At 41.2% G+C, this 24,886-nt stretch overlaps 1 protein-coding gene across 3 annotated transcripts in view; it reads right to left on the reverse strand.

The window, feature by feature from the left end:
- The window catches only part of BMAL2 (basic helix-loop-helix ARNT like 2), a 52,949-nt gene extending 32,924 nt beyond the window's left edge, over nucleotides 1–20,025 (reverse strand). For 2 of the 3 annotated variants that reach the window (XM_081128128.1, XM_081128127.1), the window contains exons 1-2: nucleotides 19,847–20,025; nucleotides 2,553–2,703 (exon numbers count right to left, since the gene is read on the reverse strand). In XM_081128128.1, coding sequence (XP_080984254.1) covers nucleotides 2,553–2,703; nucleotides 19,847–19,877 — 182 coding nt within the window. In that variant the 5' untranslated portion in view covers nucleotides 19,878–20,025. Of the gene's footprint in view, nucleotides 1–2,552; nucleotides 2,704–19,573; nucleotides 19,685–19,846 lie in introns of those variants that run through there. The other variant, XM_081128129.1, reaches the window with a different exon arrangement.
- Nucleotides 20,026–24,886: the final 4,861 nt, after the last annotated feature.

Here is a 24,886-nt window from a genome sequence, read left to right on the forward strand (position 1 = left end):
AATGAGATGATGACGGTTATGCAACATTAAGTATGACTAATGCCACTGAATTGTACACTTAAATGGTTAAAAAGGCAAATTTTATGTCATATATTTTACTACAATAAAAAAGTTTTTAAAGTATGAAGGCAAGCAATTTTAAGAAATGTAATTGGAAGAAAAGTTCTTATGCTTAAACTCCTTCCAGCTTTCTTACTGCAGTCAAGATAATTTCCAGATTCTTCTGTTCAGCAGAGCTTCAGGACCTAGTCCACGCTTATCCCTCACATCACATAGCTCACCCTTCTCCATGTGCGCCCTCCACTACTCTACTTGTTTCTCTATCAGCAATGTGCTTTTCTACCTTGTGCTTCGATGCAGCTATTCCTTCTACCTAAAACATCTTCTCTACTCCTGCTCTGAATCGCTCATTTCCATTATTCATTTAAAATGTAGCTTATCTCAACATCTCCAGGAAGCTGTCCTTCATTCCTGATCCCAGTATTATTTAAATCCCCAACTTTCTTTGTTGCCATAATACCCAGGATCTCTATGATATGTAATAACTATTTGTATCTTTCCCATTTGTACAAGTTTCTTGTGTCTTATCTGTATCTTTCCCTCCTAGCCTACTAGGTGTCACACAGTAGGTACTCAATAAATGTTTAATGAATACATTCTATGGAATCTTCATCAATAACCTTTAAAAGAACTGGCTCTCCATTCAAAACCAACAGTGAAGAAAGGGTGAACATTCTTATACATTCTTCTTTGTTTATAATTATCCAATGCTCTGAGGCTCCATCAATAAAATCAACTTCATATCGACTGACTGGTTTTCATGCCTGAGTCTCTAGGAAAGATGCTACAGAATTAGTACTTTGTAAAATCCATAAAGTACTTTGACATCCATCATTTCATTGCAATGGAAAATGGATGAAAGAAGGATTGGGGCAGAAAGAAGACAAACTGGGAGAGACAAGGAGCAATTCGGCAAGGGGTTTCTTCCCCCTGCCCTCTTCAGGCAGGAATTATGTTAAATGATAGCACAGGACTTGTCGCTGCCACTGGATGTTGCTGCTTCTATCCTTGTTGAAAGGAGGTAGTAAAAGGGATTCTGAGAAAGCTCTTCCACCATTTTTTCTGTCATAATTCCTGATCTGGAAGGAAAGAGGCCTTCACTACCCAGATCTTCTGGGAAACGGTCAGCATGACTGTCTTCAAGTGCCAGAAGCACCCTACCCTGTCCAGACAGAGTAGAATGAAGGCGGTGCCACACCAACCACCTGGCAGGCCACCATGTAGAATGCTGGGCAAGCCACTTGACATTTCTGAGTCCTAGTTTCTCCACTTTCTAAAATCTGGGCAATGGCTAAATAATCTTGAGTGTTGTTTTCTGCCAGAAAACATCATTATCTGTCAGTACGTTGCATGGTTCTAACTAATATTTGTCCTACCACTGACCCCGTTTATTCCCCACACCACTGTAGCGCCCCGACCATGCTGCCTACGTGACATGCTCTCACTTCAACAGCCACAATCTTATTTAGATGCTAAGAAAGTGCTCATGCTTCTAAAGAAAAATGAATAAAAAGGGCTACAGTCACTTCTAGCTCAGGGTAAGCAGGCACTACCAATGATTTAAAACATAAAACATCAAACTGTACTAGATAGACTGCCACTTGGTCATTTGCAGATACTTATGGTCATTCACACTCGTGAAGAAGACTATAGACAAGCGAAAACAGTAGATAATCTTCAAGTCATTGATATGTGGCTTGGGAAGTGCGTTGGTTCTTACATTTGAATAACTGATTCTGCTGTCTTTCAAACTGAAGCTAAATTATAAAGTATATTGGGAAGAACCAAGATAAAAAGAGCTAGGATGTTTCATTATGTCTTCATCTTGTCCCTACTCAGAATGGAGAACTATCATCAGGTTTCACCTTTATTTAAAGTCCCAGCCTAAAATGAATCGCTCTAGATTGTTATACTTATTCTATCCTATTATTTTCACCATATAAACCCAGCTTGGAGAGGTCATTAAAGGATAGTTGGGGCTGCAAGTTGCATTAGGCAACAACAAGGAGACAGTAAGTATTCTCAATGCTGATTTTATTATCTATTTGGCTTAATAAATATGGAAAGTTAAGAGTTTTATATGATTAAACTGGCCACAGGTAACCAAGGGTTAGTTATTATATCAATGATGAGTAAGGTGAGAAGCAAACTGGTCATTGTTATTTTAAGCCAAACATGCGGGGAGACGTTCTCATGGTTTAGTATTTCAATGAGGAAGACAAATCTCTCGCTGCGACCATAAACATAAAGCAAATTAACCTTAGGTTGCTATGTCTTTCAGACTCGTTGACCCTCCTGGATGCCTATCAACCTTCAGAGCTGGACAGAAAAGTACCAGGTCAGTCTAGACAGAGGTGGCAGCTGGATGGATAAATAATTGCCCCTATCCAAGCATTACCATGTAATTAAACATAATCATTTAAAAGGTAATCTTTTTCCTTTTTTGCCTAGAGTCAAAGATTTAATGGGCCAAAAGGAATAAATTCACTTACTGGGATGGATCTGAATCACTTCCTTTTCGTTTTCTTGGAAACTCTGTCATGTGTGGATTGAAGGATCCAATAGCTGTTGGTTTCATCCATGAGCTCATATGATTGGAAACCATGGGAGCAATGAACTGGTTGTCTTCTATCAACACTTCACCTGTGAGAGATAAAAAGATCAAGCACAGTAAGATATCTAATTTTAAACTAACTTTTACTTTATATATATATATATATATGTATATATATATATACATATGTATATATATACATATATACATATGTATATATATATATCCGTATCACACGTCTGAAATTGTTTTTCTATCTTAAAAATATCGACTAAATAACAAATAACTTAGAAAGAATAACTATGTACATTCAAATATTAGTTAGAAATGTATTTGTTAGTCCATATTTTAAAGTGTTTTTTTCCAATCTAATTGTTAAAAAAGTGAATACTGTGGAAAACACACAAAAAAAGTAGAAAGGAAGGGGGATACCAATTTTCACAAACCAATGGTTACTATTTAGAGATATTTCCTTTCAGAATTTCCAAATAGTTATCATTAGTTGAAATCATCATATATATTTTGCTTTTATTTACCAATCACTGTGATAATTTTACAGTATTATGACAAATTCTTTACAAATTCTTCTAATGGCTGCATAATATACCATCATGTAGATGTGCACAGCTTCTTAATGAGTCTTCTATTGATAGGATTTATGTTTTTATTTTTTCACCATCACAAATATGTACTGTGGTACAAAAGCTTCTTATCTTCTGATCATTTCTTTTGAAGCATCCCAGAAATGACTTAACAACGTCAAGGAACAAGAACATGTTAAACTCTGAATTAATAAATATGACAGTAAAATCCTTTTTGTCTTAAGTGTGGTTTCTTACATGTTTTATGAAATATAAAAATCAGAATCACTAAACTAAACATAATCTATAGCCCAAATGTGAGCCTCCTTCTCATACTAAAATGCATGTAGAAAGTTTAAACTCATTTGTACCTTGTAATATAGATTGAAAATATATAAGCAATATTTATAAGGAGAGTGCAATCCATCTACAATAGCAAGAGAGTTTTAACATACCTCTATCAGTAACTGAGAGCTTGAGCATTCAGAAATAATGAGATAGAAGATCTAATCCACACAATGCACAAGCTTGATATAATAAACATATAGAGACCATTATGCCTGGCAACTTCAAAATCCAGCGTTGTTTTAGAGTCCCATGAAGCATTTATAAAAATCAACAATATATTGCACCGAAAACAAAGTAAATCTCAACAATTTCAAAAGACTTATGTACATATTTTAAAACATTTTCTGACTATAGTGTAATTATTAGATAGCAGTAATAAAAAGATAACTAGAAAAAACCCTGTACCTTAGGAAATAAAGAAATACACAAATAACTCATGGTACAAGAAAGAATTCAATGCAAAATTATAAAATATTTGGAACTAAATAATAAAAATATCACATATGAAAATGTTTAGACACAGTGAAAGCACTATTTAGAGGAAATGTTTAACCAAAAAAAAAAGGTTGAAACTTAATGAGCTAATAATTTAAGAAATAAGAAACAGATGAGTAAAACAAATTCAAATAATTAGAAGAAAGGAAATCATTAGAATACTATAATAATAAATAGAATACAAGTGAGTATAGGTCAAAAAAAGCTCAACATATGGCAAGGTTTTTCACGAGAAAAAGCAAGAGGGCATAAACGAATAAAGATAGGAATAAACATGAGTCACAATTTTAGATGCTTTAGACATTTAAAAGATAATAAAATTTCATGAACAATATTATTCTAAAGATTTGAAAATAATGAAAAAATTCCCAGAGAATTTTAACTAACAAAACAGAAGCAAAAATAAATGGCTCAGTTGGTTAGAGCCTCTTCTTAATAAGCTAAGGTTGTGAGTTTGATCTCCAGTCAGGGCACATACAAGAAACAACCAATGAATGCACAAATAATGGGCAAATCGAGGTTTCTTCCTCTCCTCTCACTAAAAATCAATTTTAAAAATAAAAATAAAAAGCTGAATATTCCTACATTCTTTCTTGCACAAACTATTCCAATGTATAGAAAAAGTATAGAATGCCTTGGCCCCCAACTCTTTTTTATATAATTTTGATATTAAAACCTGACAATGGCAGTTCAATAAATGAAAACTATGGACCTATCTCACTCATGAACATTGATACGAAAATCTTAACAAAATATCAGCAAACAAAATTCATACATGTATAAAAAGAATAGCCCATCATGACCAAGATAATTTTATCCCAGAAATGCAAGTCTGGCTTAATATTAGTAAATCAATGGATATAATTTACCACAATAACAAATTAATCGGAAAATATGATTATATCAACACAGAGATATTCTTGAAGAAATTTTGAAAGCATTCTCTTTGCAATCAGAAATAAGAACACCTTTTACCATTACCCCCTTTCAGTACTATTTCAGAACACCCGCCAGTGGAATAAGGGAAGAAAAAATATAAAAATTGGAAAGGAAGAAAATAATTTATTTTGCTATTATTGGGAAATGACATTATTGAGTATATAGAAAACCCAAATAACCAAGAGGTAAATTATTAAAATCAGAGAGTAGAACAAGTTGGCTGTATGTAAAATCAACTGCTTTCTGTTCACCAGTAACAAGAAATAGCAAAATGACATTTAAAAAAGATACAATTTATAATAACCTCAAAAAATACAGAGTACCTAAAGAATAAATCTTTAATAAAAAGATATATATAAAAAGGTACATAATCTATAAGATCTTTACGGAGAAAGTTATAAAAATATTATGTAAAATATTTTAAAAGATCCCAATCAATGGATCCAAATCCATGTTTATGGATTGGAGGCCTCAATATCATAAAGATGTCAATTCTCCTAAAATAGATGTGCAATTCCTGTCAAAGTGAGCATTTTTTTTCCTGGTGGAACTCCACAAGCTGAATATAAAATGCATATGGAAGTACAATGGGTCATGACAAGGCAAGGAAAACATTGGAGGACTTTCCTTATTAGATATCAAGACATTATAAGACAGTATGGTATTGGCAATATCCAATGGGGAATGGACAGACCAAAGGTAAATATAGATCCTAGACATATGTATATGGAAATCTGCTAAATGTCAGAGGTGAAATTCCAGATCAATGTGAAGAAACCAGCTTTTTAATAAATGGTTCTTGTCCCACTGGTTTTCTCTATGGAAAAGAATAAAACTGACCCCCCTACCTTATACCAAATATAAAAACCAATTCCAGTTGAATGGAAGCCCTAAATGTGAAGGGCAAAAATATAATAGAAAAGACTCTAAAGGAGTGAGAATATGTCTGTTATTGGTGTAGAGAGAATTTCCCAAAACATAAAAAGTTAAAGCAATAGAGGAAAAGATTGATCGATTCGACCTCCTTAAAATTAAGTTAATGTTGATCAAAAGGCACTGTAAAGAGAATGAAACTAGTAGTTAGATATTTGTTACATGTGTAAACAACAAAAGGCTAATATCTAGACCATACAAACAATGCCTTTGCACTAAAAAGGCCAGCAACCCAATAGAAACCTCAAAAGAAGTTTTTAATGTGCACTTCAAAAAAGAAATTACAACTCTCAACACACAAATGAAAATATACCCAATCTCATTACTAATTCAGGAAAATCCAAAGTAAACTATAGTGATACTACTACATACCCATCCAATAGCTACAATTCAAGACTGATGATACCAAATGTGAGGGTGTGGAGGAATGGAACGCTCATGCTTTGTGGGTGGGAATGTAAGTCGCTACAACCACTTTGGAAACCATTTTGCATTACCTAAGAAAGCTGAACACATGCAAACAACATTTTTCAGAATTCCATTGCTAGGTACATGGAGAAACTCTTACTGCATCTTAGAAGACATTTATAAGAAATGCATTAACAGGACTGCTTATCATTGAACAACAAAAATTAGAACCTGAAAAAACTGGAAATTAATTTCCAGCAACAGATGGATAAATTGTTATCCGCTGAATAGAAGACTAACAGCAATAAAAATGAATGAAGTACTGATATTAACATGAATGAATCTCAAAATAATGGTGGGCAGTAAAGTCACAGCCAAAAGCACAGCATGTTATAAAATTGTTTTTAAGTTAAATTGGTAAAACTGATCAATGTTTTTTTAGCAATATCTACATAGATTTCCACACTATACAGAAAAGCAAGGGAACAGTTAACGCAAAAGTCAGAATTCTCACCCAGCCAGCGTGGCTCAGTGGTTGAGTGTCGACCTATGAACCAGGAGGTGGCTGTTTGATTCCCGGTCAGTGCACATGCCCAGGTTGAGGGCCCAGGTTGCCAGGTGTGCAGGAGGCAGCCGATCAATGTCTCTCTCATCATTGATGTTTCTCTCTCTCCCTTCCTCTTTCTGAAATCAATAAAAACATACTTTAAAAAAACCCTCAGAGGGATAAAAAAAACCATGAGGGATACACAGGGATAAATAATGAGTTCATGCTCTACTTCTTAGCCTGGCTGAAAGTTCACAGATAACTGTTTTGTTTTTATTCTTTAAACAGCACACAAAATTTTTACAGTCTTCTGTAGGGATAATAGGTCGCACAATAAAGCAGTAAGAATAATTTTACCAATGACTGGTGGCTACTTAGGAATTAACTTTCTATTAATGATATCCAAAGACTTCTAAATGGGACCTATCTGGAATCACCAAATACCGCATGAGATTCATTCTGGTCTCAACTCCTAGACTCCATTCTATCTAATAGATTTTGAATGGCAGAACACCATCTGTCTCCACAGAAAAATGGGAATTTCTTATTGATAGCAATTCAATAGGAAAAATTCACTAGCATTGAACCACAGCACACTCTGGCATATAAAATACCAGACCCCTCCGACCCCTCCAGCACACATTCATGCAAGGACACTCTTTCCCCGACAGAAGTTCAAAACAGAAATAAAATGAAGATTTTCTTTTCTGCCTCTCATTTTAGGGGGCATGATCTCCACATGTTTCAATCCTATTTCCTTATTAACCTTTAAAATGTAAAATGGACTATCTGCAGGCAGACAGAATAATATTTTCACAAAATCAAAATCTGAGGCTCTAAAGGTCTTTATGTTCACTAACCAGTGAAGTATTGCCCCATAATTAGCTATGTTCCCTCAAGTCTGGCTATGTCAGTACAAGTGTGTTCAAAACAGAGCTTTCTGTAAATAAAAGGAAAATATGGGTTAGTGGAACTAACTAGTTCTGGATGAAAGGATCTGTTCTTTGGAAACAATCCAACCTTCATGGAGTGGATTTGTTTGTTAGAAGGTGACTCATAATTTAAAGAGTAAAGATTTCATTTTTGAGGTAAAACTGGTATATAACACTTTACTAGTTTCAGGTGTATAAAGATTTTATTTTTTAACCTTCCAGTTTACTTTCAGCCTCCACATAATACTTATTTAGAAGATGAGACCATGTGTTAGAAATTGAAACTTAGCTCTGCTTTTATATAACTCATTTTGGAGGTTATAATTTCATATTTTGATACTGTCTTTCGTTGCCAAATTGGGTCACTTCCCAATGACGAATGTAATATATGTTATTTAACACTCAGTGAAGTAATTCCGAATTCAGATTGGAAAAGGATACTGTGACTGTTTCTGCAAAGGAAGTCTGTGGTTTCATTTTAGATGAGATTAGCATCAAATCTTGCTCCACTGGGTGTGCATCTCCCTGGCGATGGTAATCGACCTCCAATATTTTAAAGGTCTACCATTTAGTATCAACTCCTCAAGGGCAGAAATAAACCATGAGAAATAAGCAGCTGTTTAGCAGTCAGAAGGAGGGGAGACCAAGTAGCTACCTGATTTAGGTTCATAATTGCAAAGGGGTTCAAATTTAGAGTTTGAAATTATGTTTGAAACATATACAACATACACACCTGCACACACATTCACAGAAGTGCAATGCAAGGATGGAAAAATACATTTTTCTTTTTTTCCCTTAAATATTTCTTTACTGATTTCAGAGAGAGGAAGTGAGAGGGAGAGATAGAAACATCAATGATGAATCATTGAACAGCTGCCTCCTGCACGCCTCCCACTGGGGATCGAGCCCCCAACCAGGGCATGTGCTCTGACCGGGAATTGAACAGAAATCTCCTGGATCATAAGTCGACGCTCAACCGCTGAGCCATGCCAGCGCGGTGGAAAAATACATTTTTCATACAACTTAAAAAGTCTTCTCCCATTACCTACTTTCATTGCCAGTAGTGAGCTATATGCTAAAATTTACATAAAATTTAAATTATCCTCCGAGTAACTGTTAAAAACAATTCGTTCAACATAAGCATTTAAGTTACTTTCTTAAAATATGAAAGTGGCCTTTGCTTCTTAACTTTTGAGAGTTCCTGCCCAGAAAAATCCTTTTAGTCTGGTCTACCCACTGCAAATTGTTGTGTTTTTTTGGACAAGTCACTTAACACATCCAAGACTGTTTCTTTAAGATGAAAGTAATTTCTTGCAAACCCCATTTGTTTGTGTTGGGAATCAAATAAAATAATGTATTTGAAAACCAAAAATTTAGTGATGGTAAGTAACTATAGTCCAGCAAAAATGAGTCCACTGTCGATGAGCCACTGTAGATGCCTAAGACACCGAGTTACATGAGGAAAGCAAAAGGTTGACCCAAGGGATGAGACAAGAATGGTTAGAAGGGACTCAACCACTCAGCACATGGGAAAACTGAACTGGTTTGGGCTGCAGAAAGTAGTAAGACTATGGACAAAGCAAGGATTGTCAGAGAGCGTCAGGGATTAAGCTGTGCTCCCTGCAATAATGGCTGCTGGGCCTCATGGCCTTAAATGAGCCAGAAGGGATCTGGTTACCTATATGACACATTCTTCCTACTAAGTAAGGAGGGACCAGGTATTTCCCAGGCTTGCCCAGTGCAAAGCCACATGTATCTCAGAGTATGAATGAGGTAAGATGAGGTTTGCTCATATCACTCCCACCAGACATGTGCTAACGATGGCCTTAGAATGAGCAGGTGCCGGGACCTCCTGCACAGTCTAGACCAAGGCGCTCCATGTCTGCTCTCGAGGGCATGGCATTCGGGGTGGAACACAAACCAACTGTACGGATGTCAATGAGAGAAGCTGGACATAGAAAGATAGGAAGTTTATGACTTCGAAACTTCAGAATGAACTCAAAAACCAGCTAGTTCTCCAGTTCGCAGCACAATTAGGTAGAAAGGAGATGGTAGGAAAAGAGCCAGTCTATTCCCCTATTGAGACAGTCACCTGGTGAGTGAAACTTACCAACTGTGGTCCTATAATGTCCCGCACATCACTCCATCGGTACTTGTTCTTCAGGCCATTATGAAGCAGACACTGTGCTACAGGGGCTGGGGATACGACAGTGACCACAGAGGCTGCTCCTTCATGGAACTTAAAATCTAAGAGAGCCACCTGTGCATTCTGGAGTTCCAGGTATTAACCAACGGCTTGAGCACTGCTGGTGGCGCAGTGAAATGGAGGGGAAGAGCCAAATTATTGGGAAATGGTATAATTTACTCATATCAGTGAATAAAATCTAGTAGATAATGTTGAAGTGTTGAGGTTATATGGCCCACTCACATGCCTGAGTGAGTCAATGCCAAGGAGGATATCCCTATAGACAATAACAGTTCTCAAGTTCACTCATGTGTGCACACACTGCTTCTCATCTGATGGGGTGGGAAACGGGAAGATTTTCTTCGTTGATTTATTCATTACTTGATTCAACTATAATTAAGTATTGCCTTTTAAATATCTGCTTGGATCTGGGGAAAAAAACAACAACTAGTTTTGCCCTTAAAGATAAAAATTCCTATAAAATATTTAGTGAAAATCCTAAAAAGTATCTGGTTTTTATCAATGCCACTGGAGAAAGGAGCCCTCTCACTAGCATTTAGCAAGCGAGGGTGTGGGGGCACTTTTTGGGGAGGGAATTGCAGTACTTCTCTGATACAATGAGGAAAGCTATAAACATAGTATGTCTAAATTTAAGACATTTATTTCAAAGTTGGAGAGTAGTGAGGCATTTTAAGTTTCCATTATAGCCTTGAGGAAAAAATGAAGATGGAAGAGAAGAGACTTCAGGCAAGAATACCAGTTAGGAAGCCAACCACTGCTGTAAACCAGAATGACCAGGAAGGAGAGTGGCAACAACGGCAGTTAAGTCACTCCTGTGAATGAGGCCACGGCCACTACTGCTGTGGCCCACCACCACTGCCACCAATAAAACAATCTTTTACTGAATCCTCACATGCCAGCACTATACCCTTTACATACCTTATTTTATACAATATTCACAACGACCCTATGGTGGTGGCTTAGCATATGAGGAAACAGGTCAGAGAATGAAGTACTTGCTGTGATGGTCTTTTTGCTGTGGCTCAGCTACAGTCCTCACTCAGTCAAACACTAATCTAACTGGTGTTGTGCCGGTATTTTGTAGATGTGATTAAAGTCCACAATCAGTTGACCTTAATAAGGGAGAGTCTAGATAATATCCTAGATAATCTGGGTGGACCTGAGCTAATTAATTGACAGGCCTTAAAAACAGAGCAGAGGCTTCCCTGAAGAAGAAACTCCACCAGTGGACAGACTCTTCAGCCTATGCCCAAGAGTGCCAGCCTGGGTTTCCAGACAGCCTGCCCTGTGGATTCCAGTATTGCCGGGCCTGTCTCCACACTTGCATAAGTCAATTCCTCACAATAAATCTCTTAGTATACAGATCTCCTACTGGTTCTGCTCTCCCGGTTGAACTCTGACTGACAGACATGCCAAAGATCACACAATCATTAGGCGAAGGAGCTCAGTCTCTCAAAGCCTAAAGTAGGCCAGTATGCCAAACTCCCTCCCTGCAGAAGTTCAACTGTAAACAACAGCACTTCACAGAAAGGCACCACATCCAAATGCCTAAGAGCAAGCATTAAGGAAAAATTAAAAGCATAAAAGCTCTGGAGGGTAGTCTGCCTGAGTTCAAATCCTGGTTCTGCTACTTACTCTGCAACCTTTACCTTGGGCAATGTACTTAAACGCTCTGTGTCTCAATTTCCTCACCTGAAATGTGAAAAAATAATAGCATCTACTTGATAGAGTTTCTGAGGATTCGGTGAATTACACCATGTAAAGCATTGAGACACCTGCTCATTGTAAATACTCAGTAAAGGTTAAGGATTACTAACTATGTAGCAGAACCAAATGGTGAGAATGATCCATCCTAAGCCTCTGAAATGGGCAAAGGGGAAGTGGAAACACCCACGATGACTATAAGGAAGTCAGAGTCATGGGAAAGCAGTGGTGATGCGGAATGTAACCAGAGATAGAAGAACTGAAGAATGCTTCCCTGATGAGGAATATTCACAGAAGGCCAGTGTCCCATGGGCATTACAACCTAATCCAAGGATGGGCCGGAGCAAGAAGCAGCACTACATCAGAATTCCAGTTCCATGTTGAAACAGGTAAGTCTCTAACTTGTTCCGGCCCTGACTGATCCTCATGCATAAAAAGAATGCAGGGTGTAGTGATTTCAACATCAGGTTTCCCCAAAAAGCACAAAATCACATTTAGATTTGGATGGTCTACACCGACGTTACTCATGACCCAATACTAGTATTGCCGCTAGTGAGTAAACAGAACACGCGATGTAGGCAAATATCAAGATTAACATTCGTCAGGCATAGCTGGATATGCCAAATTCAACACAGAACCTATAAAAGGTACAATGGTTCCTAACATCTAAGGTGTCAACAAAATGAGAGACCTTCTGTTTAATTTTGAGATAAAAAATTCATCAGTGTTCATAAAAAACATGTTTGTATCTCTTCACTGAATAGCAATTATTCTAGATAGAAGAAAAGACTGTTTAAAAAGTGAAGTGGGGCACACTGACACTGCAAGGCAAATGTGAAAGTTCTACAAACTGAGATATAATATGAGTTTTAAAAGTAATAAAACCCAAAGTGACAATTATGACTTTATACTATCTAGGCATAACATGCCATCATTACAATAATGATCAGAATCTAAATCTGCTTTCAGGCTCTTCCCAAATAGCTAATAAAAAATTATTTTTCAACCTCTTGATAAATAACTTGCCCTAGAGGCCTTCTACAATTTGGGCTTTGAATCTGACCATCCCTCTAAGGTCAAGCTGCTTTGCTTATGACCACGTGTCCCAGACTGGGTAGCTATCATTATTATCGGAAAAAAACAGTAAGCCAAAAGTGCTAGTTGAACTCAAGTTGAAAACTAAAGAAAAGGAGGATTGTCTTCAAGAAGCCACCAGCACCAGGATGCATGGACAACTGGGTTTGGTCTCTCTTTTCTAGGTCACTGTTGCCTGGGTGAGTCACTGTCAAAGAGAGAGCCTAACTAGAATGCAATAGTGTTTGTAGCCATGGTAATGTAAGCATAGCCTACCTCTGGGTACCACCTAACTCAGAAAGGAAATCCAATTCTCCAACCAGGCAGCTGAGGAGAGAAATAAAAGTAGAGCTGGAGACTGTGTTCAATATTTCAATTAAACTTTTCTCTAGGACTCTGACAAAATAATTTTTTTAATATGTTCTTACTGATTTCAGAGAGAGGAAGAAAGAGAGATAGAAACATCAATGATGAGAGAGAGTCATTGATGGGCTGCCTCCTGCATGCCCCCCACTGGGGATCCAGCCCGCAACCAGGCATTGATTCCCTGACCAGGAATCAAACCATGACCTCCTGGTTCATGGGTCAACATTCAACCACTGAGCCATGCCGGCCAGGCTGAGAAAATAATTATTAATCTTCATAATCTTTTATTCATTTGAACATCTATTGATATCTATTTTATAAAGTGTTCAATTTCAATCCTATTGTATACTGATCTATCCTTTAAAATCTGTATTTCTGTAAAACATGCATGGCTTTGGTACTATCTAGGCTCAACTATAATCTAACCTTATGTTCTCCTCTCCCAAGAAAAAAAGTGAAGAGGTATTTTGATGTACACAGAGCCTTCACTTTTAAGTAACTTCTAAGCCAGAGATTCTCTGTATCGGATCAAAATAAGAAGAGCATCTTCTGATGTTATCACACATAAGTGTTTCCATGAGTGCTCTTTTCACATTTAGGGCACTGAATCCTTTGGGTTTATGCACCTTCACTAGGTGTTTGTATTGGAAGTCAAGGCTGGGAGTATTTTCCAGCTTTGTCCCACAGAGGTGCACAGGCAGGTCTGAGAGCACACCTGGAACATGTGTCCACATGGAGGGTACATCAGTGACAAGGACAGAGGAACAACACAGGTCATTTTGTTGAATAGATGTTGGAAGTCTAACATCTATTAGACTTCCTAACAGAATGTAATGGGAATAAATGAAATAGGCTTATGATGCTTGTCCGAAGCAAGAGTGCAGAATAGATTTAAAGATATAAACAGCTACATTTTCAGGGAAGAAGATGAAAGAGAGAAAGAATAGGTCCAGATCAACTTGGAGTGAAGGATAAGATTTAATAGCCAATCACCTGGCAGCAACCAGGACCAGTTTTTTTCCTTCTGATCAGAAATATGCCACAATTAGCCTTTCAAGGTGATGCAAAAGCTCTGTTGCTGACCAAGGACCAAAAAGAAGATGCCTGTATCTTTCCTTTCAGAGAGCAGACAAAATCCAGACTTCTGTCAACTGTGTAGCATCACAGAGGTGGGAGGGGAAGCCTCCCAGCACTAACAAAGCAACTTCAGCAGTCAATCCTTTTCCACTTTTCCTAGCCAGAACCAAAACAACACATCAGTTCTTCCAAGGACACCACTGATGATCTTCCATTTCCATGCCTAACCTCTGCCCTGAAAGAAATCCTCTTCGCTGCCTCCCCAAGAGTTATCTATCCATCAATGCTAAAGTTGGCACCTTCTCTGAAAGCCTTCTTTGAGTCCCTCTCTCATGAACTAGAAATAATTTCTCCCAACTCCAGCTGGGAAGGCTCCAGCAGGTAACTCCCAGAAGTTAAACTATAGATTTTAATAGGTTCTACCTTGTAATGCAAATATTTTGGCTGCTTTTCACCCAGCCTAATACATTTTATAAGCTCTTTAACAGTTTTCTTGCTTTATCTGTTTCTCCATCTCTGTTCGCCTAGTACAGTAGTAAGTATGCATTTAATGGATACTTCATGAACGAACCAGCCCTGTCCACACCTCAAACCAGCCATCATTCATTTAAAATCAACATACCTTTATTAGGTACTTAATAGGGGCAAGGAGTTGGAGACTGTAAAGATATGAACCAACCCTGCTCTTCTAGAAACATGCAATCTTCTAGGAACAAGGGTGGAGCTAAGAAGCCCACCTTAAATAACGTGTGGCAAGCCGCACAGGTGTTACCATAATAGGCAGTCGCTAGCACACACGTGTGAGAACAGGAGGGGAGAATCATTTCCAAGGCGGAAAGAAGTTCTGGGAAGGTTTCACAGAAGGGGGAAAATCATTTGTTGAAGATCAAATTTCACTAAATAGTTTGTAATCATCTCATTTAATTCCAACTTAACCCTCCAAGTTAGGTATTTTCTTACTCCCATTTTATAGACAAGGAAATTGGGGCTCAGAGAAGACAAATAATTTGGCCAAGGTCGAATAGTTAGTAAATAATCAAACTGGCAATCACACTCCCAGTGGCCTGGTTCCAAAGTTCAGGCTGATTGATGTTCCTACACCAGATCTGCCCCCCTCCTCCCCTCCCCTCCCCTCCCCTCCTCCACAAGCAGAGAAAAAGGGTGACAGCCTTCAAGACTAAGATGGACTTCTACAGGCCTGTCTGGAAGGAGGGCAGGGGCACTGCAGGTTGCCAACAGCCTGGAGATGGGAAAGTTTAAACCATATGGGGAAAGGCAGATTCCCTTACAAAACCAAGTATAGGGCACATAAGTGGAGAGGTTTTGGAAGAGAAAGCAAGTGGGTAATGGTTCACTTTCCCTGAGATATGTTTGGAATGTGTATGGTAGTCATTTCTTACCTACTTAAGAAAATTAATATTTTAAGTAAAACATGTTGAATGTATTTAAAATAACTGTTTTATGACAATAATCTTGACCCTCAATTACAAACATCCAATAAGGCAAATTCTTTGTTTTTATCTCTCCGTGAATATGTTATCTAGAGATTTAAACCATAAGATTAAAGACTAGAGAAACTAAATACCAATAATTTACTTAGATAAATGATAAATGTCCTATCATGCCAACTGATACAACTATTTTCAAATGAGAATTTTGATATTATATTACTGGACTGACTTAAATCTTTTAAGAAGTTAAAAAATATTTTAAGTTTAAAAATCCGGGGTGTGGTTTGGTGCCAGGTGGGTACTGGAAATATCAGGGGGGACACTTTGTAAAGCATATAATTGTCTAACCTCTATGCTGTACACCTGAAACTAATACAAAATAATATTGAATGTAAACTGTAACTGAAAAAGAACTGGGTATGGGATAAATAAAATATTACAGCCTAAAGTGATATAATATAAATAGTAATGTGTTAGGGACCAGTAAATGTAATTTCATCCAAATAAAAGAAGAAAACAGGGCATGGGGGGCATGAAACAGGTGCATAACTGTTTCACTAATCATCAGTAAATATCCAGAAATACTAGTTGCTACCACAGAAAACACCTTTCACCTGTGGTCCCAGCTGCACCAGGAGTTTAAATTGTAGGTTCTTCGAAGTTCTCACTGCGTGCAGCCACTGGGAAGGAGGGAGGCCCTGGGCAAGGCAAGGAGTGCAGAAGGGCTGGGATTTTTAAGGGAGCCATGCCAGTTAGCAGACTTGCAAAAACCAAGACAGGAAATCACTGCCCCGAGATGTCTCAGGTACACTTGTCTCTTGTAGGGCACCTGGCTCACTGAGCCCTGACAATGCTGATGACAGTGCAGATGTTGACTAATGACCCAGATCCCAGGCACCCGAGTAAGTCAGTTCTCACGGTGGAAAACTGGAGGTCTTCAACTAAACGGCAAAGCTGAAATGAGGGCTACCAGAATGAAATGTTATTACCTGATTTATAACTTCCCAAAGATTATGTAAAGGGAGAGATTTCGAAAGGACATTATAACCGCTGTTCACAGCACAGTAAGAAATCTTGCACTTTAGAACCAGTGAGTCTTTCCACAAGGAAAGAAGTGAAATCACTGTACTTGCTAAAGTGCTAATAATTCAGCTTTCCCTATATATTTTAAACATGCAATCTGATTTTTGTTCCTGGAGTCAAACTTTGATGGGGTGGCAGTCCCTCCCTTCTCTCACCTCCCTCCCCCCTCATCCCTCTTCCCCTTCCCCCCTTCTTTTCCCCAGTGCTCCTTTTCTTACACTCTCATTTTCCTACCCCTTCCCTCCTCCCTCTCTCTTCCCCCTCCATTCTCCTCTGGCTCTCCACTCCTTTCTCTCCATCTCCTGCCCTCACTCTCTCCTCCTCTCTCTTTACTCCACCCCTCTCCTCCCCCTTCTCTCCTATTCTCTCTCTCCCCTCCCCTCCCCTGGAAACATGTGAAAAGCCATTTTAGCCCTTCCTGGTTTATCTTGAGTAATACAATCCTGGCTGAAACTTTGCCTAAGGAGTCAGCCCAGGAACAGGAGCTTATGCAAAGCTGACTGGAACATGACTCTTAATTTCTGAGTCACATAAATGAACTTAAGCAACTATAATGGCAGAATGAAACCTCACAAGAGCTGGGTGCAATAACATCACAGGTAAGAACATGGGATGGGATGGGAAGGGAAGGACAGAAAACGGCCCCACAGATGCCCTGACCCAAGACCATCTCAGTCTGGAAAGTGTTCTGCTTCCCCAAGACTGCCTTCTCCGGAACTCCACGGATTCTGGAATTATTTACCAGGGCTCCAGTCACTTGGCAGCTTGCTTAATCTTGGTGTTTACCATAAGCCTGTCAGAAAAAAGTGAGCAGGCAATTATGTTCAGCAACAGCTGATTTCTGGTGGCCAATTTTAAAAGGGTTTCTTCCCCAATGCCAATTTCAGATTTTTATTTTAATGAGGGTCTTAATGTCAAACTGCCTAGGAAAAAGGAAAATGCAGGGATTGTGTGTAAGGAAAACATGGCCTTGGATTCTGATATAGAGACCTGTCTTGTTTTGTTTTTCCTTCCAGGGACCGGGGAACTTGCAACATTTTTTTCACCCTCTTTAGCTAAAGGGTGTCTGGAAGCGAGCACGTGGCTCATTAGCACCACCCAGTGAGACAGGAAAGAAAGGAAAGAGGCATGGGCAGTGGCCACAGGCTTGAACTCCACTTTTGACACTTTCTGGCTCTGTAACTGTGGGCCAGCCTCAGTTGTCTCATCTCACCCATGAAATGGGGATGATAATGCCACCTACATCACAGGGCTGCTGTGAGACTAAGGAAGGTATTTCTTATGAAATGCCTGGTGTATAATAGGACCCCAATAAAAATACTGGCCCTCCCAGCCCCCACTGAAACTGCTACTTTTGCCTAAGAAGGATTAATTTTGATCATTCCCAAGTTCATATTTGGTATTCAGATAAATAGCAACCAACTACTTGTCCAAAATCTTGTCTAAGTCCATAAGACATATCTGGTGAAAGCTACCTTTTGAATCAGTAGGCACATTTTCAGGTTTAGTTTTTTCAGTAAAGCTCAAATATTATTTCAATTTAGCTAATTTTAACTTGTGTGGGACAACACTTTCTTAACCGACCAGATAAGATGAATTAATTTCACAAAGCAAACTGGAGCTGTAAATATATGGTGTCCCCCAAAAAGGTATGCACACTCATTTCTGTAGATTCTTTTAAATTTTGAAAATTAACTATATGTTAATAAACACTGACTTTATAATCATTCAATGTGTATACATTTTTTTGAGACACCCTGTATATATTAAGCTAACTATATTAAGCTAACATTTATGGAGCACTATTTTCCAAGTATTGGGCTAAGCACTTTATATGTATTTAAATGCATTAATATTTTAACAACCCTATACAACAGGGGATATAATTATCCCCATTGGGGATATAGTTATATAAATATATCCCGAAATGGGGATATCCCCATTTGCAGATGAAGAAATTAAGGCCAAGGGTAAATAACCTGAGTGACACTGTAAAGGGCAGAGCTCAGTCACAGCCAAGAGCAGAGAGGATGCCCCAGCTCAACACTATACAAACTGCACTCTTTTCAAAACAGTGCTTACTCGCGTCTTTGTGTCATCCAGAGAGACTTCAAATATTCAAATGAAAGAATTCTGGCAATCTCCCCATGATCCAAATTCCCACAACTTTATTAGGTTTTCAAAGACACCTCACTGCTGTATTTCAGGCAATCTAAACTCACCACCATGTTCCAAAAGGAAAGTGGAGATTTAATCAACTGCTTCCCTGAACTTCTCTCTGCTAGTCTTCCTTTAGTTATTTCTGCTTCCCTTTGTCTTCAACAGATATTTTATAATCGTCCCACAATTGAGAGCAGTCCCAGGGAAGAGCCCAGACAATGCTGCCCGTGAATACTAGAGAGAGGAAAAAGACACAGCAGCGCTTCCAACTCGATCCACAAAACCTCCACAGAAGTATGAACTAACTCCCCCGACGGCTCCCTAAGGCGGTGAAGGGAAAGGCCAGGAGCCGCGTCCCGCTTGGGCCGGGCCGTGGGAAACGCGCAGAGCCGGCCCCCGCGCGCCCACCTGCCCACCTCCCCGCCCCGAGGAGGAGCAGGTTGTGAGGCGGGAAATGGAAGTATTTCCAGTTCCGAGGGGACGGGCTCGCAGAACCCGAGCTCCTTCAGTGCCTAACGACAACAACTTTTATGCAAAAGAAAGATGAATCTACCAAGTCCGCGCAGCAGCCCCGGCAGACGGCGAGGTGGGCGCCCCGGGGCCGGCGGGTGCGGCGGCTCGCCGTCCCCGGGCGGAGGGTCCCTCGCCAACTCACCTTCGCCGAAAGGTCCGGCCCGGGGCGAAGAAACCGGGCTGCGGGCGAACCGAAAGCCGGCACCGAGCGCGGCGTCACTCCCCGCCGCCCGCTCCCTGGGAGGGCACGCGGGGCGCCGCCCCGCACTTGTGCCCCAAGGGACGACCTTGGCTCCGTAGCCAGCAGGAGGCAATGGCTGGCCGGAGAGGGAGCTTCCAGCAGAGAGCGCCCACCTGGCGGCGCCCCGCTGGCCCCCACGCGTCCCCACCTGGCGGCGCGGGCCCGCAACCTCACCTCTCGCCGCAGCCTCCTCTTCCGCCGCCATCGCGGGCGCCTTTGGGCGGGCTCCGCAGCCCCTGGGCTGACTGCATGGAGAGCCCGGAGCCCGCTCCGCGCCGGCCCAGGTGGCGACCGGGAGGGGGGCCTCGGGCGCCCGCGCGGCTCCGCCAGGTGCCGGGACGGCCGCCTCTGCAGCCCCCGGGCGCGCGGCCAGCGCGGACGAGCCGCCCGCCGGCCGGGGCCACGGAGCATGCGGGCTGGGGCTCGCCCGCCCGCCCGCCCGGCAGTCTGGGCGCCGCGGGCGCGGGCTGGAGAGCGAGACCCGGCTCGGGGCGGAGTCACAGCGGGCACCTCCCGCCGACCCCGCGGCTGGAGGCAAAGTGCGGCGCCCGGCTGGCGAGGTCGCTCCCGGCGCCTTTCTGGAAACCCGCCCGTTGGAAACAGGTTTCCACGACCACTGTGAGATGCGTCGTCCGAGCGCGCCGGAGGGGGAGCCGTTTCCCTTGGGGAGAAGGCGAAGGATGCGCGGAGACCGCCGCACCCGGAGGAGCGCGGCGCGCGGCGGGCGCCGGGGGAGCCGCCCCCTGCGCTTTTCTGCCTGCGAAAGACGGGCTTCGCTGCAGAGACGGGGGTGTAGTGACTAGGAAGCCGCTGGAGATCCCGAAACGGTTCAGGATCAAGAAGCAAGACCCTCTGAGGATCCCTTTGACGGCCTTCATTCATCCTGCGCCCACAACGCTGGTTGCCCCCCCCCCCGCGGGTCCCTACCCCGGCTCCTTGGTTACAGTTGGTCTAGTGGAGGTAGCGGAGGAAAGGAATGTCGGCGGAAACGCCGAAGCTTTGCCCCCACCAGCCTAAATCTACTCATTCACTTCCCCGGACTCTTTATGATAGCGTCTTAATTACCTGCCGAGAGCTCCTTAGGGCCTGCACCTGGGTGCGGAGGTTGGACACGTGTTTCTGGGCAGAAGTAGACGGGAGGAAACTGTTGCAGCCTCAAATGGGGGCTGGGATGACGCGCTGCCAGGGATGGAAGTGCTAAACACTGCCGCCTTCAGTAAAACACACCGGCACGTCCTCGTCAGAACCGTTCTTGAAACCTCTCCGTCCTGGCTTGACTTGGAAATCTACCTGAAACCGACCAATACCAACTGCTGGCAGCTCGGAAAGAAAAATGCCAGAGGGCCTGGCAGTGCCCTAAAATCTGGTCTAGGGTGCCCTGCCCGTATTCAAGCCCTAGCTTTCCAGACAAGTGTACGCTGTTTTGAGATACTTTTTCCAGGGGGCGGAGGGGATCCTTTTAGACCTGGGCATGCTTTAAATGGTACCTTAATTGTGAAGCAGAATTGCTAGGACCCAGGTTAAAATATACAGTACAGACTATGTACACACTGTTTGCTTATAAATCATCTTTGTAAGGTATTTGAACACCTGTAATTATTGTCTTATTAGTAGGAAAACAGAGGTTCAGAGATGATGAGAATTTTGGCCAGGATCACTCAGGAGCTGGTAGAAGCCAGGTGGTAAAAATCCTATCTCCTTCTTGGGAGTTCATGCCATGGTGTCCAGTAAGGTTGCCCATGAATCTTTGCAGTCCTTATTTCTAAAAAATGATTCACTTCCACCAAAAAGCCTGAAAGCTAGAGAGAAGGAATCCAGAACTTAAATATGATAGTAGGAAGTATGCACAAGAAGAGACTAATCAGGCTCAGCAGGGCAAATCACTCTCAGAGGGTTCCCCTGATCAGTCTAAATCCTACTTGCTACTTCTTTATGCTCTGGAGCTTTACTTTCTGACCCGATTTTTTTTTATTTTATTTTTTTAAAGAGTACTTCTATTATACCTAATAGGATAACACAGAGAGCCACACAATATCTTTACGGATGGATCTCCCATTTCCAACCAGTGCTTTTCTCATATTTTCTCCTTGGGCAAAATGTAACAAAAGTGATTTGAGCCCTGGATGGTGTGGCTCAGTTGGTTGGAGCATCCTTTCATATACCAAAAGGTTGAGGTTGAGGTTTCGATTTCTGGTCAGGGCACATGCCTGACCAGATACAGGTTTGGCCCCTGGTCGGGACATGCATGAAAGGCAACCAATCCATGTTCTCTCTCACATCAATGTTTCTCTCTCTCTCCCTCCCTCCCTCTCTCTCCCTCTCTCTCAATAAGCATATCCTGAGGTGAGGATTGAAACATAAGCAGAATGCATGTGTGTGTATATATATACATATATATAGTTCTTCTGGTCAATGTGGTTTCTTTGCCAAAAGCCCAGGAACAGCTTTGCTCTTTAGGAATCATTGCCAATCCTAGAGTGAACTTAGTTTGTTCATTAATTTTGTTTCACTGCCAAGTACTGAGGCAAGAACAGTACTGGAATTAGAAATCACTGCCTTGCAAACTATAAATTCCTACCCTCGTCAACCTCCTGCTGGGATTGTAATTTAGTTTGGGGGTTCCTTTAAGGCTATTTAGATATTTTAGTTGGTCCAAGACAAAAAAAAAAATCCACCTACTTCAGACTTGTTAAATTGAAGGAAGATACTATGTATTTCCAATGATGCAAACAAATAGAAATAAATAACTACCCATTAATGAGCTAAGTGATCAAGGGAGTAAATAAGTTATTAATATTTAAACTATCGTTTCTTTTCCACTCCACCCCAACCCACCCCCAGGATTCTATGAAGGGTGAATACTGGGGAGGATTTTTGGATTTGCCGCACAGGATGATGAGTGGGAGTGCAATTGGGAGAAATAGGCAGGCCAAATGTGTTTAAAGGATCAGCTTGAGCTTGGCCTATGAAAGGGAGAAACAGAGAAGGGAATTGCAGGAGGGTATACCCATAAGAGAGAGGAAAGACTGGTGGAAGCTGCCACAGGGAGTGGAAATTTAAGAAATATCTTTAAAAAGGGTATTTAGGGTGCTTCATTGTGTAATGCAAACCCTCTTACATTATTTTTCTGGAAAATAACTTTAGCAAAAGCTACATTCCTTTTCAATGCTTTTAGAATTTATATTTTTATTAAAAGCAAAAACATTTTGATATTGCACTTAGATGGAAAGTAGGGCCACCCACCAAACACAGTGATCTCATTCATTTGTTCACAAGTATTTATAGCCGCCTACAATGTGCCAGGTCCTGCTGTAAGCACTGACTTTTGTACTTCACCCACTGTGCACCCCTCGATGTCCTCACAGCACTCAATGAGGCAGTATTATTTTGTTTCGGAAAAGTCCAACCAGTGCCCTTTTCCCCTTAGCTCAGTGGTTCCCAGAGTTGCGTGTGTGTGAAGATGTGCAGAATTTCAGCCCCAGAGATTCTGATTTAGTAGGTCCGAGGTGAGACACACTGAGTCCTTGTTTCAAATAAGCACCCTAGTTGATTTTGAAACAGTTGATGAATACTCTGTGTTAGGAAATACTGCTTCAACTTGTCAAAAATAATTCTTAAGCCTGGGTTGTTGCAGAGTCAGTCATGTATGTGTGTGTAATTTTTACTAGCCGGAGGACAGGAATAGCAATAAACTAAGATTCCAAGAAAAACACAGGGAGAGCCCGGCCAGACGTGGCTCAGCTGTTGAGCATTGGCCTAGAATCCAGGAGATTGCGGTTCGATTCCCGGTCAGGGCACATGCCCGGGTTGCGGGCTGGACCCCCAGTTGGGGGCCTGCAGGAGGCAGCCAGTCAATGACTCTCATCATTGATGTTTCTATCTCTCTTCCTCTCTCTGAAATCAATAAAGACATATTTTTTAAAAAGCAACAACACAGGAAAGAACAAAACTTAGGACAAGGCTGAGGGAATGGTTGCGTTGACATCACTTTAAACATGGAGGTAATGCTTTAAGTTATTTTTCCCTTAGAGATTGTTTGTGTGTGTGTTTATGTGTCAGAAGCTGGACTAATGTTTACTTTTGCAAGCTTGGGACACTCTTACAGCAAGTGTGGCGCCCCAGGTCCTCCTCAGTCCTCCCTGAACTGTGTGGAAGACTGTCGGAGTTCAAGTTCTGTTCACGATTCTCTTACCCGAGGACAAGGCAGTCAAGACAGTTTCCCTTTTGTGGGCTTCTTGCTTTGGAAGAGACTTAAAAGGCATCCTGTTCAGAGTCTGACATAGAATGCTTTAAGATGAACAGTAAAGGAATTCAGTAATAACTTTACAGTAGTTTTGCACAAACTCACCTGAGAAATATTTTTATTTCTATTAGAGCCCATCTTGTCCAGTTAGACAAAGCAGGTGAGTCAATAATTAGGCCACCTCACCCCTGTCTGGATCTTGGGGGGAGGTAAGTTGATTGAGGGTCCCTTTTAGCAATATAACAGCTTTGGGGGGAGATGGGCCAATGAAAAGACGAACAGGAGCTGGGAGGGATGGCCAAATACCCATTTCCATCCTTACGATGTCTGCAGACCCACTCCTACTCCTGGTTCCCCGAAGGACGAAAAACCCAGGATCCCAGTAGCTGAGCCATGGGCTAGCACAGTGGCAGGGGTACTCCTGTCTCAGATGGGTCGGGAAAGACCTCAGTGGGCCAGCCCTTCAGTTCATACAGCGGCAGAGCCAGCAACAAAACCCAGGTGCAGTGGCTCTGAGAGCCATCACTGTAAACCTTTGTGGATTATCTTGGAGGTTGTTAAAAGAACTCCAATTTTATTCTGGTATCAGGTGGCCATGTGCTTTGGGTCAGCCTCACTCAAGTACTGGGAATATGAATCCTTAAAACTAATGTGAATTAGTTTTAAGTCAATATCCAGGCTAGTTACTGCTGTAGGAGTGGATGGATGACATAGTCAGCGCCAATAAAATCTGGGGGTTATTTGCTTTAGAATGCTTCTGAAAAAGATTTTATTTGTTCTTTAAAAAAGGGTGCATAATAGTTCTCTGTAAGGACCCACACGTTGCATGAGGATTTGATGGTTAGTCCCTGTAGCCATCTAGCCTCTGAGAAAACAAGACCAGGGATGACTAGGAAAATGAAAGAACCATAGAAAAATGGAAAGAACCTTCATCCTTAATGTTTTTGAGATACATTGACTCCCCTGGAAGC

Source organism: Miniopterus schreibersii (genome assembly GCF_964146895.1).
Source record: "Miniopterus schreibersii genome assembly, chromosome: 2".
In the NCBI taxonomy this organism is placed as follows: Eukaryota; Metazoa; Chordata; class Mammalia; order Chiroptera; family Miniopteridae; genus Miniopterus; species Miniopterus schreibersii.